This window comes from Dama dama, chromosome X, assembly GCF_033118175.1.
Source record: "Dama dama isolate Ldn47 chromosome X, ASM3311817v1, whole genome shotgun sequence".
Taxonomy (NCBI): Eukaryota; Metazoa; Chordata; class Mammalia; order Artiodactyla; family Cervidae; genus Dama; species Dama dama.
In genome coordinates this window covers 114,973,807-114,992,112 of record NC_083714.1, presented here as the reverse complement: position 1 = coordinate 114,992,112, position 18,306 = coordinate 114,973,807, and the positions used below count along the sequence as shown (strand labels likewise).

The 18,306-nt window shown below is 38.2% G+C and overlaps 1 protein-coding gene across 3 annotated transcripts in view; it reads right to left on the bottom strand.

The window, feature by feature from the left end:
* Nucleotides 1-17,622, bottom strand: part of RPGR (retinitis pigmentosa GTPase regulator) — a 66,899-nt gene extending 49,277 nt beyond the window's left edge. Inside the window, exons 1-8 of one of the 3 annotated variants that reach the window (XM_061135927.1) lie at nucleotides 17,391-17,622; nucleotides 15,004-15,129; nucleotides 14,471-14,563; nucleotides 12,269-12,331; nucleotides 9,668-9,826; nucleotides 8,186-8,335; nucleotides 5,135-5,293; nucleotides 149-304 (exon numbers count right to left, since the gene is read on the bottom strand). In XM_061135927.1, coding sequence (XP_060991910.1) covers nucleotides 149-304; nucleotides 5,135-5,293; nucleotides 8,186-8,335; nucleotides 9,668-9,826; nucleotides 12,269-12,331; nucleotides 14,471-14,563; nucleotides 15,004-15,129; nucleotides 17,391-17,553 — 1,069 coding nt within the window. In that variant the 5' untranslated portion in view covers nucleotides 17,554-17,622. The remainder of the gene's footprint in view (nucleotides 1-148; nucleotides 305-5,134; nucleotides 5,294-8,185; nucleotides 8,336-9,667; nucleotides 9,827-12,268; nucleotides 12,332-14,470; nucleotides 14,564-15,003; nucleotides 15,130-17,390) is intronic. The other 2 variants (XM_061135926.1, XM_061135928.1) reach the window with 2 other exon arrangements.
* Nucleotides 17,623-18,306: the final 684 nt, after the last annotated feature.

The window sequence follows — 18,306 nt, the reverse complement described above, 5'->3', positions numbered from 1 at the left end:
AACTTTATACATTGGCAATATTAAACAAGGAATTACATTTTCTCACTTATTAATTCCTCTGTTTTAGTTAGATACATTCATTCTATATAGTATTTATTTTGTAATAAAATATACCCAGTTCCATTATTAACAGAAATTTGATCCGTACCTGTTATCAAAGCTGTGTGATTTTCTCCACAGCAAACATGACTTATTTTCTTATCCTTAACACTCTCAATGACTCTGGGTTCTGAAGTTTCAAAAATGAAAGTGCCAAGACCCAGTTGACCAAACTGTCCCAGCCCAAAGGTATACACGGCTTTCTCTGAAAGGGGAGAGGCAAATACAAGAAAAGGATTTCAGAGATACAGATACTGTCATCATTATATCTGGAAAAATGGTGATATATCCTCTTCTATAAAGTACGTTAAGGGTCTCTCAAAGAAACACTCATGTAAGAATACCTAATACTTAACTATACATTCGATAAAGGAAGAGAAAAATGACAAGGTACACAGTTGTAACAATTATGTCATGGGCCTAATTCCATCTCTTACATATAATGATAGAAGGAACTGCTAAATACACAAAAGTCAGTGAAACCAAAAAAGTCCCTATAATTACCACTCAGTCAAAAAGCATCAATTGTCATTAAGCTAATTCCTTTCACTGACTTAAATAAACAAATAGTGTTTCCCACAGAAAAAGTCCTTACTTTTAACAGTAGTTTAATGGAATAACCTATTTTAGAAAACAATCTCAGAGGAAAATCTGTATGAGAATTAAAACTTACAGCAGATATGCTACATTTATTCACAGGTAAAGCTCATTTAGGGCTTCCCTGGTAGCTCAGCTGGTAAAGAATCCACCCAAAATGCAGGAGACCCCGGTTTGATTCCTGGGTTGGGAAGATCCCCTGGAAAAGGGACAGGCCACCCACTCCAGTGTTCTTGGGCTTCCCGGGTGGCTCAGATGGTAAAGCATCCACCTGCAATGCGGGAGACCTGGGTTCGATCCACGGGTTGGGAGGATCCCCTGGAGGAGGGCATCACCACCCACTCTAGTATTCTTGCCTTGGAGAATCCCCATAGACAGAGGAGCCTGGTAGGGTCCATGGGGTTGCAAAGACTAGGACACGACTGAGCTACTAAGCACAGCACAGCACACAGCTCATTTATTAGGAAGTGCAATAATAATCAGAGGAGGGGAAAAGCCTTTCCTCTATATTATTTAAATTTTTTAAAGATTTTTATTGAAGTATAGTTGATTTACAATGTTGTGCTAATTACTGCTAGACAGCAGAGTGACTCAGTTATACATATATTCTTTTCATATTCTTTTCCACTATGGTTTATCATAGGATACTGAATATAAAATATGACCTTGCTGTTTATCCATCCTATGTGATATTAGTAGTTTTGAAGTGATTCCAAATGAACTCCAAAAATTTACTAAGTATTAGCTCATACAGTCTTGAGAAATGGAAAAGCCCAAGAACAGGATAAACAAGTGGCTTACTCCTTTTAGACACACAATGCTTCCGGGCCCCTGCCTCAGAAGTACAGTGTCGACTGCATTGGTGTGCTTCTCCGCAGTGCAACACATTGCCTCTCCTGCTGCAGTTATAAAAGCGAGAGCTTCAGATTCAGATAGAAGCCCAAACCTTCATTACTACTAGCTGTGGCAAGCGGACAAGCTACTTAAATTCCCTAATGCTATAAACTCTATCTAAAAGACCTGCTGCGAGGATTAAATGAGAAAACAAACAGGAAGGTTTAAAAACACAATGGGACAGTCAGTAGTAAAAGAACAATTTTCTAAAAAGTAATTATCTAATCAACTCACCTTATTGGGACAACACAGGATACTGATGAACACATAACTATTGTCATATAGTTTTACATTTTTCTTTCTAATGTTTACTTCATGAATAAGACACAAAGATATTATTGCTTAAAGACAACACAGTGTCAAGGCTATGAAGCCACACTGAGGCAATGGCAAACAGACCTTTATTTTAGTGTAAAAAACACTATCTCTAGTAAAACTAATAATCACATAGCATATCTCCAATTCTGAATGTTCAGCTTAATAGGAGGATGTTGGGTAAGTGAAAAAACTGTCTATCTCGAGCTAGCCAACAATTACTCCAAGTTTCTTGGGCTGTGAAATTAGTCCGTTCAGGCAGACTGAATCAAGTTACAAAAGTTTTGTCCTTATTCTGTTCCCTTGTGTGCTTGAATGATTAGCAATGACAAGTTTCAATTATTTTTAAATGACTGAAGACTCTTACCTAAGGACATTATATACAAAAATCAATATAAATTTTAGTCATCCCACCTTCGTAACATTTTTAACAATGTAATTCAATGTTAATAAATAATACTGTCTTAGGAAAACAGATTTGATTAGTTGGCTTCAGATAAATATTACTCTAATTTCACAGAATACATTTCATTTCACAACTAGATACTTGTGTAGCCCTGTAGAGATCTTATGTTTGTCTAAATATAATCTGGAGAAGTTAAGTTCTTATTTTCTTTGGGGGTCCAGACTTCATGGTGGACCCAATCTAATAACCAAGCCTTTCCTGTCTTCTGATAACTGCTGTGGATGACATACAAAATAATATGATCACTCGGTCTCACTTAGTCTGTCCCAGTTCCAGTGTGATACTTTCTCAACAGCAATCCATCGTTTCCCTGACTATCGCTACAACCAGTAGCTATATTGTGTAATCTATCGTAGTTATATAAAAATATCAAGTTTTAAATTAATTTATCAACAATGAACTAATTATCTTTAAAGTATTTTATTGACTTTAAGATCAATAAAGTCGGATCTAAAGAGACTTTAAGATTAGAATTACAGACACAAGAAAAAACAAAGCTGGGGAGGGCCTCCAGAGACTCATCTAATCCAAGCCATTCCCTTTAGTTAAGAGAACCATTTAGAACAGATGATTAGCTATTCTTGGCTTTATGATCTTGCAAAGTATCTGATAACTCTTAGGTATTTAACTTAGTACTTACTCAAACTGATGATCATACACTCTTTAGGTTCATTTCTTTTTCAATTAAGACTAAATATTTAATATTTCTATCCATACTACTTCAGAACACAGGTTTCTCACCAGGACTGGCTCATAATAAAGCCTTCAAAGGTCCATGAATAAATTTTAAAACATAGGCAAAGTAGTGAATCTTTCATACAGATAAATTTATAAAATTTAAGGGGGTGTCTTTTATTATAAAATTAAGAGCTTTAAAATTTTTGTTTTGAAAATGACCCTTATTTTATGATATAATGGTGAAAACAGATTGCATTTTTCTTGCAATGTTCATATTTAGCCAAATGCAAACTGGAAGTTGGCAATCTTCTGTAGGTCCTCATATTTTCTTACAAAATAAAAAACTTAAAATATAAAAACTTTAATGATCTGTGAGATTCAAAAGTCTCCAAAAATCTGGAGAAAACAATCAGTTTCTGGCAACATGGTTTTTTACTTCAAAACAAAGCTCACAGAAAGCTAAATGTCTATTATACTATAAGAAACTATCACACTTATGTGCATAAATGTGCATTTTAAATTTTAAGTATAATTAAAAGATTATCTTGAAAATATTTTATAATATATGGTTTAATGACACATTATTATATAGTCAACATTGCGTCCTTCAGAATAACTGTCAATTACCTGGTAAATTAATTCTTTCTATAATCTTGGTATAAACCAGAGAAAATACATGACGCAAGAATAAATTGCATTTCTGCCTACAGAATAAATTTTCAGATAATTTATAAAGAATAAAGTTTAATTCCTAGAATAAATCTTTCAGAAATTATATAAAAATTCACTTTATCAGCAGAAGTTTAAAAAAAATCTTAAACTTCAGAATTATTTCCAAATTTAGAGTGGAGGACCTGGAAAAAAATATTTCTCACTTTGAAAATATTCCATCTGGAAATTGCAATTCTGGGAAACCATAACTTTATAAGCATGACCAGGACTAGAATAGGAAGTTAAGGAAAAGTCATGTAAGAGAGGAAAATCTAAAGATAATGTACTGCTTAATCACCTTGCAACATTTAAACAATATCTAAGAATTGGATGTTATTTAAAAATTTGTCTAGAACACTTCTAGCTTTGGGTTACTGAAGATTAAGTGGTGACTTCAAAAACTGTTTCTTTTTACTAAAAAGTATCATAATTATTCACTACCTAACTGCATTACCTCTATACTACTCATTTAAAACAAATCTAATGCTGAACAAATCTGGGAGCATCAATGTAAGCATATTAATAGGTAGTATATTTTAATTATATTGACTAGCATCCTAAGAAGTCACATATCATACCAAAAACAAAATTCAGAAGCCAAAAGGGACATTATCATTAAGGTTCTAACTCTGTATTCTTATCTGTCATTTAAAATCTTAACCCCCTTTAATGAATTACTGTAACAGACATAAAAATCACAAAGAAATCACCAAGTTAGATATTGTGAATATCAAAGAAAAGAATTACCAATGACAAGTAGAAAAGACTATTAACAAGGAGTTTCAAAATATACTTCAAAATAAAGTATTTCAGAAAAATTAATGTCAATTTTAAATAAATATGGAATACATATACATGAGGAAAACAAAGTGTTCTTGAAAATAAGCTAAAAAAGTTACTTACTTCCATTAAAGGTGTTAAGGTCATGAAAATGTCAATTATGTAAGCAAAAACGATTCAACAAGATTCATTTTTTTTTCTATTTAGCAATATCTTCCATAGGCCAGAAATGTTTACTAACTATACGAACAAAAAGTAGAGATCTTAACGGAAAAAGATGCAAAGTCAACTTACATGAAGTATCTGAAACATACAAACTCACTGAGGCAGAGACTTGAATGGTGGTTGCCAGGGACTAGGGTGGTGGAGAGGGGAGCTGCTAATAAATGGATTTCAGCTATGCAAAGGTGAAAGTTCTACAGACCTGTCATACCAGATTGTGCCTATAGATAACACTACTGTACTATACACTTAAAATTCTGTTAAGATGGTGGATCAGATGTTAAGTGTTCTTACCACAATAAAAATAAGCGAATGTTAAAAAAGGTTTTCATTAGGTACCACAGAAAGCAGGGAACGGAGCTGCACCCGTACCTGTAAGAACAACTGTGTGCCCTCCACCACAAGCAACTTGGATCACCTTCTCAGAAATTCCAGGCACCAGCTGGGGCACTTTGTGATTGACCAGGAGCTTTCTGGGAAGACCTAACTTCCCACTCTCCGGTTCTCCAAAGGTGTACAGTTCTCCCTCAGCTATTGAAGAAAAAAAAGAGGGATCGATGATGACAGAGACATGAACAAAACACTGGTCTTTTTGGTACATGTTCTTACGTTTGATAAAAAATTTAGAAAATATAAACTTAATAAATCTGACCTTTCTTGAGATACTTTTACTGAATAGTAAGGAATAAAGGTAGATTTTCCCTTCCTCTTGATTATTCTAATCCAAAATCTTCATGAAGAATTCATGACTATCACTACCAGTAACAACTAGAAAATTATTTTATCTGTTTCACAATACATAGACAAGATGGTCTTACTTCTTCCACTTACTTTTAATAAAGAAAAATGTCTAGACATTAAACCCCCAAAAGGACACGGATTTTGTCTTGCTCACTATGATATTTGTAGAACCTAGTAGTGTGTCTAGTCCATTAAATATAACACTTATTGCATAAATAATTGCTTTTCATGAAACTTTCTGTAGAAAACTCACTTATGTGTGAAGCAAATATGGTGAGTGAGCCTAAAAATGGCAGGTTTTACTCAGATGGCACTTTTTCCAGATAGACACTCCTACTAAGGAACTCATGTCATTTAATTGCTGCCTTGTCCATACCAATACTATTGATTTGCTTCTGTTATCACACTTAGCACACTATACTATGAGCTTCATGAAATCAGGAACTATTTTGTTCATTTCTATGAACTGAAGTGAGTCCTATAGAGCAGGAATTTAAAAACTGTGGTAAACACATAATCTAATCATAAGCTTCTACATCACTCATGCAGAAGAGGTGACACAGCACGTCTTGTTGTATTACTCGCATGTCTCCAAGAGAACCACACCACGACTGACTGCTGACTAACCCCTGGGAATGCGGCCCTTGGGTGTTTTCTTTAAGCTGGTGATAGGTGATTCTGTTACACACACCTGGAGAAATGAATTATGCCAGCTTAGCCAGAAGCTAAGAAAGGGCTGCTTTGCACAAACATCAACACTGATGATGTACACCTGGTTTCACTGTTGAAGGGCCTGAGCTGCACGTACCATGACGAGTTGCTAGCAGGATGTGCCTACATGACCAGCCACCCACAGAAAAGCCTCAGACCCTGAGAATAGAACAGGGCTTCCCTGGGCAGAGACATCACACACACATCCCTGTAGTTCAATGCCAAAGAGAAAACACATCTCGTGTGGCCCTGGAAGAGGAAGGACTGGGAAGTGCATATGGGACCTCTCTGAAGGATACGTATCTTTCCTTTGTTGTAATAAATCTTAGCTATGAGTATAACGAGCTGTCGAAGACAGAGCCCTTCTAGCAAATCAAAACCTAGGGAAGTTGTGTGACATCTAACACACAAGGTAGGTGTCACTTAAAACTTGGTCAAATACTGCAAACACAGCCAAACTCATTTTCTAGATTGATTTGCACAAAAGTGAAGTTTTCTGTACCACAACTTTTTCTGAAGTACTCAGCACGGAAGTGCTCAGTAAGTCAGCATGCCTCCCCCTTTCCCCATGCTTCTTGCTTCTCATATGAAAGGAATTTCTAAGTCTAGACAAGTCTCTTTCTACTACTGTCTGTAAATTCCTGCTGCTCCCCACACCTTCAACGAATGAATTGCATGGTATGTGAACTATACACCAATATAGCTACTTTTTTTAAAGGCATAAAACAGAAAACAAAACAAAAAAGTTCAATGTAATGCCTATCAGTTAAAACGATTAATTGCACTTGTTTCTCTAATGGCTAAAGCAGTAGTAAATAAAAACTGATACTGGCAATTTTATTAAGGCCTAAATATAAGACAATGCTTTATTTGTTTTTTCATGTGTTTTTTTTTTCTATTTTTTGTTTTGTAAACAAAGTGAGCACAGACTATACCAATCTCAGGAGCCCTAAAGTTGGAAATAAGTTGGTATGTGGTATTGGCCCAAGGGAAACAATTTATCATTCATTCACTTATCTCCTTGTTCAACAAGATTTATTGATTGTCAGTTTCTTCAAGACACAAACTGACACAATAGTGAACAAAACTAGCCAAGTCAGAGTTTGCCTTTTCTTAGGGCAAACTACTACCAAGTCATTGGTAAAGCTGGGGGGCACTAAGATGGGACAATAAGCATTTTCTAAACCTGAATCTGAGGTGCGCAGAATAAGAAATAAATGTATAACTATTTAAGTGACATCTATACTGAGAGTTATAACTACTCTAAATATAAATACTTAGAAAGATATCTAAGAGGATCTATAAAACTGTTTTCCTAGGGGTTTTTATTGTTAGAAAAACCATCAATAGGATGGAAAGCCAAGATCATACTTTTGCTGTTACTGCTAGAGTAGATGGAGGTTGTAATAGAGTCTAGCATTTAAAATATTTTAATTAAGGTAAAGAAGGCTGCCAATGAGTCCAGGAAAAGGAGAAACTGGAGATCCTGAGAAAAGTCCCACTGAAGGAAAGCATATCCCATATTCTTTTTCCATCAAATCTTCAACCCCATTCCTACAATGAAAATCTATGACTTATGTGCTGAAATGATAAAAGCAGATTATCAGGACAAGATCAGAATACGTCAAAGTACAGAACCAAGCAGATCCAGAGAAAAGAGGCTCATGGGTCTTGTTTTTAATGGCAAATTTGAGAACCAACATTTAGAAGGGTTTTTTATATATGAAATTTGTTTTCCTAATAGATCTAATTAATTCATTAAAATCAGTTAACATGTCAGATAGTTTGAAATTATAAACACTCATTATTAAAATGAAGAAACACTGTGACCAGAACAGACCAAAATTATTTCGTCAGGAGTACCATGACGATAGTTCTATAGAAATGTAGAATGTTATGTTATTTTATTATTAATTTAGTAATAACTTAGACATGGGAGATAACATAAGAAATTCAACTGTTCTGTCTTACTTGTTACAAAAGCTGAATGGTAATATCCGCAAGAGATCCAGGAGATAGGTTTTCCAATGGTCACTTGATGTGGGACACATATATTTGTTATATTTTGTAAACCAATTTGCCCTTCGGAATTGTCACCCCACATGAAAAGCTCGCCATCCTCTATAGATAAAACATGAAGAGGAAAAAACATTTTAAGAGGTAGCAGGGATAGCAAGTTATTATATTCCCAACAGAACATTTATTTTTTAATTTAGAAAAAAGATGTATCTTGAAAGAAAAGTACTAAAGACATTTACACCAGGGAACTACTTAATAGTACTATTTCTATTATGAAATATTTCTATAATGATAAAGGATAGAGAATAACCTAAAGTATATCACTTTAGTCACACCCATATTTCTATCTCAATAGCAAACACAGAATACAATAACCTTTCCTTATTCTAAAGTCTCTCAACAGAAGATGGTTCCCTCCTTTCAAGCAGTCTGCCTGTAACTGAACTGAATGCCGGCACGAGTCACACTGCACATCTCCCAGACAAGCCCCAGGTCAGAAGGACTGGGACTACTCTGCTCTGAGAACACTGTGGGAATGACGCTTTAGAGGAAGAAAAAAATTAAATTTATTTTGCTAACTTTTTCTTGTACAGTTGAAAATACATAATCTAACTTCAGAGACTAGGGGATACATTAGCATACCTAACATCTCAAAACCAGGCTAACTTCTGTGCTTTCTAATAAAGGTTGTGTTGTCAGGGGGCAAAAAAAAAACTAAGAGAAATATTCTGGAAAAGAATGATCAAGACTTATTTACTTGTATCTTTTAATTAAAAGTTTTAAAATCTGAAGTGTTTCATGATAAAGCAAATAAAAGGAAATATGAAAATAAGAACCAAAAGGAGGAGGTCTAAACGCTAACTGTGTGGGTGAGAGAACTGAAAGGATGCAACTGCAGATCCGACTCTGGCTCTCCCGCCGGCCAGAGCGACAGCGCACCTCACACACCTCTCTGGACTGGAACAGAGAAGGACACGGCAGCTTCTTCAGTGAGACATGTTAATCTCGGCTCCAAATTTTAAAGAAATTTCTCATATGGGCTTTTGATAGGCAGAGCAGAGCGATGCAATGACCATTACAAACTATAGTTTAGTAACATATATCCCGCAGATTTCTGGGATATTTCTGACAGCAACTTCACTAAAGCTGAAGTATAACTTTCAGAACATGCAACGAAGGTACTATTTAAGAATATCTAAAGAAACAGATGGGTAGTACAGCTTAGAAGTTACGTAACAATTACCTTCTGTATGTATATAAGCATAAACTTGTAATATTTGTCATGATTTTCAGTTCTATTTTAAATGTCTTCTGAAAACACATGGTCAATGAAAGAAAACGAAACAGGACTGCTATCTTCAGTTTACTGATTTTGTATATCCTGGTCTGAAAAAAAGGGCTGTGTCCCAGTTTGAAATGGAAAAAGAGTCTTACCAGTCAGTGCAGCTGAAGAGTTAGACCCAGCAGACAGTTGTTTAATCTTATGCTGGGATGTAAAGAAACTAATCAGATGGAAGGCACTTCTTTCGTCAGTATCACCAAGTCCAAGCTGCCCTTCATTATTTCCTCCAGTGGCATATACTTTGCCTCCTCCTGCACATGGAAAAGAAAACATCAGTATATCACAGTCGTCATCTTTAGGAGACAGTCCAGTGTATACTAGATAGTCTATTACCAGTGAAGAAAGCTGAAAGCTTGCATTATCCTACAATTTGGTGAACAGCTTCCTTTTGGTGTCAAAAATACAGCAAAACAAGCAAGGCTCTACATTTCTGTGAGATTTTATAAATTATTCTAGGGTTTAAGTAGCAATCGAAATGCAGAACTATTAATTCAGAGCAAAAAAGAGGAAAGTAATTTCCAAATTAGTTTATAATCCAAATCAAACCATTTTAAAAGAGATGTGGTTCATTAATTTTAACTTCCATACCCATTAAGGCTAAGATATAATAGGTAACAAATAAGTATTCAATAAAATGAGGCAAATACAAGAAGAATCTAATTAGAAGTGTGGAAACTCTATGTTGCATAATTATTTTAATTTTCTATATTTAATTTTCTGCCTTCCTAAATAGGAAGGCAGTCCAGCACTATGTCTAGGCAAGAGCACACAGGACCAGACTTTCTGGGTGCAAATTCTGGCTTGCCACTTATCAGCTGTGTAACTTTGGGCAAGCTATCCTTAACGTCTCAGTGTCTCATTTTCCTCATCTGTAAAATAAGATAATGATAGTGTCTACTTCATAGAGGTGTTATGAAGACTAAATGAATTAACATTTATGAAATTCTTAGAATAGAATCTGGGACACTATAAGCACTGCATAAATGCTAGTAATTTTCTTAATCACATAGTGTATCATTCCTAGATAATAAACACTGCCAGTAAGCTCTAAAGTAATGAAATGTAAAGATATACATATTAAAATGACTTGTATCTGTCATAAAAATGCACATGGCAGTAAAGCCTCACTAAATTATAGGGGAAACTGAGCACAAAACCATTCTGTATCAGTAAAAATTTTAAATTAGATATTATGTTAGAAAGAAATGACACCTAATTGAGGAAACAAGACTAGCTTTCAAATGGAAGAGGTTTGAAGGCCACAGGAAATTGAACCACACAATTTAAAACATATGGAGCATATCAGAGTTGGTGGAATGCTGAAGCATTTCAGAGAATGACACAAGGAAAAAGTTGAATAGTCACAAAAAGCTCTATGGAAAAAGGAAGACTTACACTGGATCTTAAAAAGACAGAAATCTGAATAAGAGAAAGAGAAAAGACACTTTAGCAAAGGGAAAGTGAGGGCAGAGAGGTGAGGTGGGGGCTGAAGCAGCGAGAGCAGCCTGAAGACAGAAGCAGCTGTGTGTGGGGGATGGAGGTGGGAAAGACTGCTGGGTGGTCAGGGCCTGGATATCTAATTGCTCCAGCAGGATTTATTGGAAACTACCTTTCCTCACGGAATTGCCTTGGCACCTTTGTCAAATATTACTTGGGCATAAACATGTGGCTTTATATCCGGACTCTACTCCGTTAATCTTTGTCTATCTACTTACTAAGAGCACACTGTCTTGATCACTGTAGCTTTGTGTGTGTGTTAGTCACTCAGTCGTGTCTGACTCTCTGAGACCCCATGGACTGTAGCCCATCAGGCTCCACTGTCCATGGAATTCTCCAGGCAAGAATACTGGGGTGGGTTGCCATGCCCTTCTCCAGGGGATCTTCCCAACCCAAGGACTGAACCCGGGTCTCCCACACTGCAGGCAGATTCCTTACCCTCTGAGGCACCAAGGAAGCCCCACTGTAGCTTTACAGTAGGTCTTAAAACCAGGTAGTCCTCCATTCTGATCTTTTCAAAACTGTTTTGGCTATTCGAGGTCCTTGGCTTTTCCATATAAACTTTAGAATAACCTTGTGAATTTCTACACACACACACTCATACACACACACGGCCTGTTTGGATTTTGACTGGAACTGTGCTAACTCACATCAAAAGCCTTTTAGGAAGGGCTTCCACTCACCCTCTGAAAAGAAGAAGGAAGAGCAAGATCAGGAGCATGCGGCCCCTGAAGGTGTGCACACACATAAGGAGATGCTGTCCCTTGACATCATCCAAGAAAAGAAGCTTTTTCTTCATCCACTTAACATTTATCTGCGTATTTTCATAGGCAAACAAGTGTACTATCCATTTCCATTTTTTAAAAATCCTAATCTTACTGTTACCAAGGTACCATTTCTATTAATTTTACAAAGTCACAAATGTTACTGGAGTGAGACCCCGGTCCTCAGACTGGACAGGAAGTCATACAGATTGAATGAAGTGAAGTGAAAGTTGCTCAGCTGCATCCGACTCTTTGTGACCCCATGGACTATACAGCCCATGGAATTCTCCAGACCAGAATACTGGAGTGGGTAGCCCTTCCCTTCTCCAGGGGATCTTCCCAACCCAGGGATCGAACCCAGATCTCCTGCACTGCAGTCGAGATTCTTTACCAGCTGAGTCACCAGGGAAGCCCAGAGATTGAATACTATACCCGTTAAAACCAGGGTGTGGTTCCTTCCGCAAGCAACAAATTTCACTTTTTCCGGTTTTAAAGCTAAAAATATAAAAATATGACAAGTAAGATATTTTATGATTATATGGAAATGATAAATAATCCAGGTCAAATGATGACCAAGTTGTAGAACAGATTTAAACCCAGGCCTGTCTGACTTCTAAGTTGATTTTCATAACTAATAAATCAAAAGTTTTTGGAGATAGTTGTGCATCATAATAACCAATGATGTTCTGAAAAAAAAAAAAAATACAGATAGCTTAGCCTGACCCCTGGAGAATCTGAGTTAGTAGGTCTAAGGTAAGACCTAGGCATCTATATATTATTTAAAACTCCACAAGTAATTAGTATGTGCTGAGATCCACTGCATTGTTACGCTGCCTTTTCTCCAACCTGATCTATTGCCTAACCTGGCATTACCCTCATCAAGTTTACTTTCTACCTCACACAACAAAACACTAAGTTAACATTCATAGGCATTTGTTATTGTTTAGTCATACAACTACGGTAAAGTTCTTCATTCATTCATTTACATATCAAAAACATTTACAGAACATCTCCTAAGTGCTCAGCATAGGGGCTGCAAATAGCACTAAGACAGAGTCCCTGGCTCAAAGATCTCATAGTCTAGACAATCTTGTTAGCTTGTCTATTAGATATATTGGACTTCCCTAGTGGCTCATATGGTAAAAAATCTGCCTGCAGTGCAGGAGACCCAGGTTCAATCCCTGGTCGGGAAGATCCCCTGGAGAAGGAAATGGCAACTCACTCCAGTAATCTTGCCTGAAGAATGCCATGGACAGAAGAGCCTGGTGGGCTACAGTCCATGGGGTCTCAAAGAGTTGGACACAACTGAGCGACTAACACGTTCTTTACGTGTTAGTCTCAGATTTTTTACCATCTGAGCCACTAGGGAAGTCCAATATATCTAATAGACAAGCTAATAAGATTGTCTAGACTATGAGATCTTTGAGCCAGGGACTCTGTCTTAGTGCTATTTGCAGCCCCTATGCTGAGCACTTAGGAGATGTTCTGTAAATGTTTTTGATATGTAAATGGATGAATGAAGAACTTTACTGTAGTTGTATGACTAAACAACAATAACAAATGCCTATGAATCCACTTTCATTAGATTTTGAACAGTAAGCATAGTGGGCACTGTAAATAAACCCAAGGGTTTAGTAGCCTGTGCTCAATAAATATTTTTTGACTTAGTGGAATATTTTAAAAGTTCCACAACAATATCTACAAATAGCATGTGTGAGTATGTGTGTATTCGTCACCCAGTCGTGTCCGACTCTTTGCAACCCCACAGAACCCGCCAGGCTCCTCTGTCCATGGAATTCTCCAGGCAGGAATACTGGAATGGGTTGCCATTCCCTTCTCCAGGGGATCTTCCTGACACAGGGATTGAACCTGGGTCTCCTGAATTACAGGCAGATTCTTTACTGTCTAAGCTACCACGGAAGCATGGATATGATAAATTACACTGAAATTCTGAGCTCAAATAAAAAATCTGGCTACAAAGATAAAGAATCCTGCTCCTGTCAAGGAGTCTCTATCACCATTCAAGTATAGCTGACGTTCATGGGTTAAACCAGACAGAAGCTTTTGCACATAATGGCAAGAAAGCTTTGTAAAGGTATTATATTTTCTGGGACAATCCTGATTTGAAACATTTTGTCCTGTTGTTCTTGTAAGAACACTAGTACTAATCAACTCCTAAGTCTGATGTTTTCTTCAGCACATCTGCTAACTACATACAGCAGGGTAAAGTGTGTTTTATAAAAACCTGCAACTACATAGAACCATGATGTTCACAACTCGTAACAAGTGACACAGAACTCAAAATCCTATCATATTGTTTGTTCTCTGTATATACAATAAGAGTAATATTTAAGTAGGTTTACAAAACAGGCGAAAAAAGAAACAATGTTCAAGTACACAGTACTAAGGAATCATTATTCCCTTTGTGGTCTCTGGGTTTAAAATCAATGCAATTTTTAAATCCTAACATATAAAAGTAGTTCTGAATATCACATGAAAAATAAAGTTAAATGCCAATAATATTCAAGTAAATCTCAGTGAACAAAGAACTAAAGGCTTTATTGTTTATACTAAAGAATTACACAATCAATAGAAAAGTACTTTTAAAGTGATAAAGAAGAAAAGACCCCAAACCTTTGACACATGTTGGCTTGTTAACAGTTGCTTTTGATCCTAATCCTAACTGTCCCCAGTTGTTACTGCCAAACATGAAAAGCTTATTATTTCCTGGTGGGAAAGAAACAGAAATAATAAACTGAAGCATTTTCAACATAATGTGAGATGAAGTCATTAGAAAACAACAAAAAAGCTGTACTTAAACAATGTTATCGGTTTTACAGGTTACCTTGCCCATCTACCTATAACTATATTCTGTTAGTTGTGAAGAGTTTCTAAGATTATACAGTAACAGTTTTTTGATGTTGTGAATATATTCAAATAGATTTATTCTAAGAAAGCAATACGCAAAGAAAATCACGTGTCAGTATACTAAGGGAACTTAAAAGTCTTCCCTGATAAATCAATTTGTCAAGAATTCTCTGGCAAAGTAAAAAAACAAAAAACAAAAATTCACTTTCTATATATCTTCAACATGTTTCAAACAACATATCTACAATACTTAGGATTCTCTAAGTATTACTATCTTCATTTAAGATTTTAACACCTACCTGTAATAATAGCAGTATGTTCATCTCCACATGAAAGAGACATAGGTATATCATTTTTAAACCAAAATTTGCTGGGAATATTTCCAGCAAATCTGGTTTTTCCAAATGTAAACACAGCACCCGAATCTGCAAATAAATGAGACAAATATATGAGAGTTTTGATTTCACAAGTTTATGTTGCCTGTTAACTAAAATACTTTTCCAGTACTTTATCTGCTCCACACGGCCTACACCCTCCTTCCAACTTAACTCAGTTTTACTCCCCAGACTTCATTCTAGTTTTATTTATAAGATCTAATAAATCAAGTAAATATTATCTGTTTACTGGTGTAAGGTAAGACATATACTGTCACAATGACTAAGAGTCCTGCTGCCACAAGGTGAACCATCTACTCCTTGGAAATAAGCTGATACCCTCAATCCCCCACTCACACTGGTGAACGTCGAACAGTCTAGCCTCTGACTGAAGGCTTTTCTCCACACACAGAAATAGGACAGCATTGAGTTTCATCAGTAACATTGTGAGGATGCAGGATGTTGAGATTTGGACATTCTTAAATGAAGTCATTAAATACTACCTGATAAGAGGAGTATTCACAAACTGGTTTACTCCAGTACTATTTTGGAGAGAGACCAAAAACTTCTATGAGATCCCAAAGGTATTAATATCTAAACACACACACACTATATGGGGAGAGAGACCAAAAACTTCTATGAGATCCCAAAGGTATTAATATCTACACACACACACACACACGCGAGACCACATTCCGCTTTTGAGGAAACCTCAAGGAGGATGACTACACACAAAGAAACTAAACAGGTATCAGAAAGAAAAACATAACAAACCTAAGTATTAATAATAAATACTAATGCTCAAGAGACTTGCCACTGTGGAAAAACCTTTTGAGAACTGTGAGGTGTGCGAGTTCAAACCGATAATGATTTAGGAGGCCAGGTTCTAGAACAGGGTCTGACTTTTTAATAAAAGGAATAATTACAACTGTTTTGTCCTGCTCTGGCTCCCCAAGAAGCCTTCCCCCGGTTACCCTCCCCCCAAGCCAGGGGGCCAGTGGCTCTGTGCTGGCCTGGCGGCATCTTCTGTCAATTGATACTGCCATTTTGTTTAGTTTCTTGTATGTCTCACTAGCTTGTGAACTCGAGGCAGGAACTGAATCACGTTTGAACCCAAGAGCCTGGCAGAAACGCAACGATTCTGCTCTAGTGTTTTTTTTCAAACTGTTGCTCCTGACCCATACAAGTGAAAGTCGCTCAGTGGTGTCCATTTGCCGACCCTATGGACTATACAGTCCGTGGAATTCTCCAAGCCAGAACACTGGAGTGGGTAGCCTTTCCCTTCTCCAGGGGATCTTCCCAAACCAAGAATCGAACCCAGGTCTCCTGCATTGGGGGCAGATTCTTTACCAGCTGAGCCACAAGGGAGGCCCAAGAATACTAGAGTGGGTAGCCTAGCCTTTAGCCAGATCTTCCTGACCCCAGGAATCGAACTGGAATCTCCTAAATTGCGGGCGGATTCTTTACCAACCGAGTTATAAGGAGTGGGTCAGCAAATCAACTTAGTGGGTCATCTATAAAACTCCTAGAGGAGAACATAGGCAAAACACTCTCCGACATAAACCACAGCAAGATCCTCTATGACCCACCTCCCAGAATATTGGAAATAAAAGCAAAACTAAACAAATGGGACCTAATGAAACTTAAAAGCTTTTGCACAACAAAGGAAACTATAAGTAAGGTGAAAAGACAGCCCTCAGATTGGGAGAAAATAATAGCAAATAATGACCATTTTTAAAAAGTAAAGTATTACAGGAAATATCTGAGCACATCCCAAGTGGCTAAAATAAGTATTGCTTCATGAAACGTCTATTTCTGTTACACAGAATGTACGTGGTACTCGGTCACAATGCCAAAGGTTATTCCTGAAGCTCAGGGGTAAAGTCTCCTAAAAACCACTCGCTAATGGCTCCCTCCTTTCTCCAATTTGTTTCCCCATCCTTTTACCGCACGTCCCCCGGTTAGCCAGTCTTTACTGCGTTCAATACACAACCGGGTTCTGAGAATCTCAAAGGAAGTACTTTGGGAAGATCATAGGGAGGTGAAAACTGCCCCTGCCTTCGAGAAACTATCTAAAACTTACTAAAAGAATTAGAAGACCGGCACCCCCTTCCCCCGTAGTCTCCCTCCTCTCCCTCCTTTCTTTCCCCTCTCAGTCAAGCCCAGGGGCGCGGCCAGACTCCGACCCTAGTCGGGTGGCCGCGGCCCAGGCCTGTCCCCCGACGGGGCCGGCCCAGAGGCGGGGCCTGGCCGTCCGCCAGCCCGCTGACCCTCCCTCCCGGCCCGCCGCCACCGCCGCGGGCGCCACTCACCGGGCACCATCTCATCGGGTTCCCCCATGGTAATGGCGCTATCGAAAGCCTGCTCCTCGGCCAGAAAGTCGGCGGGGTCGACTCGGCTGGGCCTAAGGCAGTGCCTCAGCTCCCAAGCGGGCGCCGGGAGCCCCTTGGGCCCCCATAGCGACACTCCGCGCATCCGCGACGCCAGTGTTCCCGGAAGTCAACAAACGGCCGCTAGGGGCAACGGGGGCGGAACGTTCTGGCGCGAGGCAGCGTGGGCGCTGGGGGGAGGGGAGTGGAAGGTGGGCAGCCAGCGCGGCGCAGGCGCAGACTCAGCGGACGGTTAAGGTAGAGGCCGCGCGCCCTCTGGTGGCCGGAGCGGAGGTGTGGTCGCGCCGCGAGATAATCCCGGCCCCCGTCTGGATGGTGACCAACGTCACAAATGTCACACCCCGTCTCAAGCTACGTGACACAGGCAAATATCAACACACAGCTGTGTTAATACTAGTACCTGTGACCATGTATAACTGAGATAGGCGCTCTGCCCAACATCCTAAATCATATTTGTATCCCCATCGTCTAACCCCAAACCTGGTATATACTAGATGCTCATTAAATACGTATTAGATGAACGAGTCCTACTACAGCCCTGCAAGTTGGTTAATGTTACCCGTTTAGAGATGTGAGGATTATACGGTGGGAGAACTCGGGTCCAGTTTACCTAGTCCTGCTGGTAATCTGAACACTTCCTCCACCACCACCACCACCCCCCCACCACACACACAGAAGGCTGAGGTTTCCTGAAATCTACAACTGACTTGAACTTGCACAAAGAGATTCACCCACACTAGAACACACACAGTCCTAGTATTAGCCAGATATGTCAACATTTTTCTCCAGTTTCTCCTGTGAAGGAGAAATGTTGCCAGTCGTATTAACAAACAAAGGA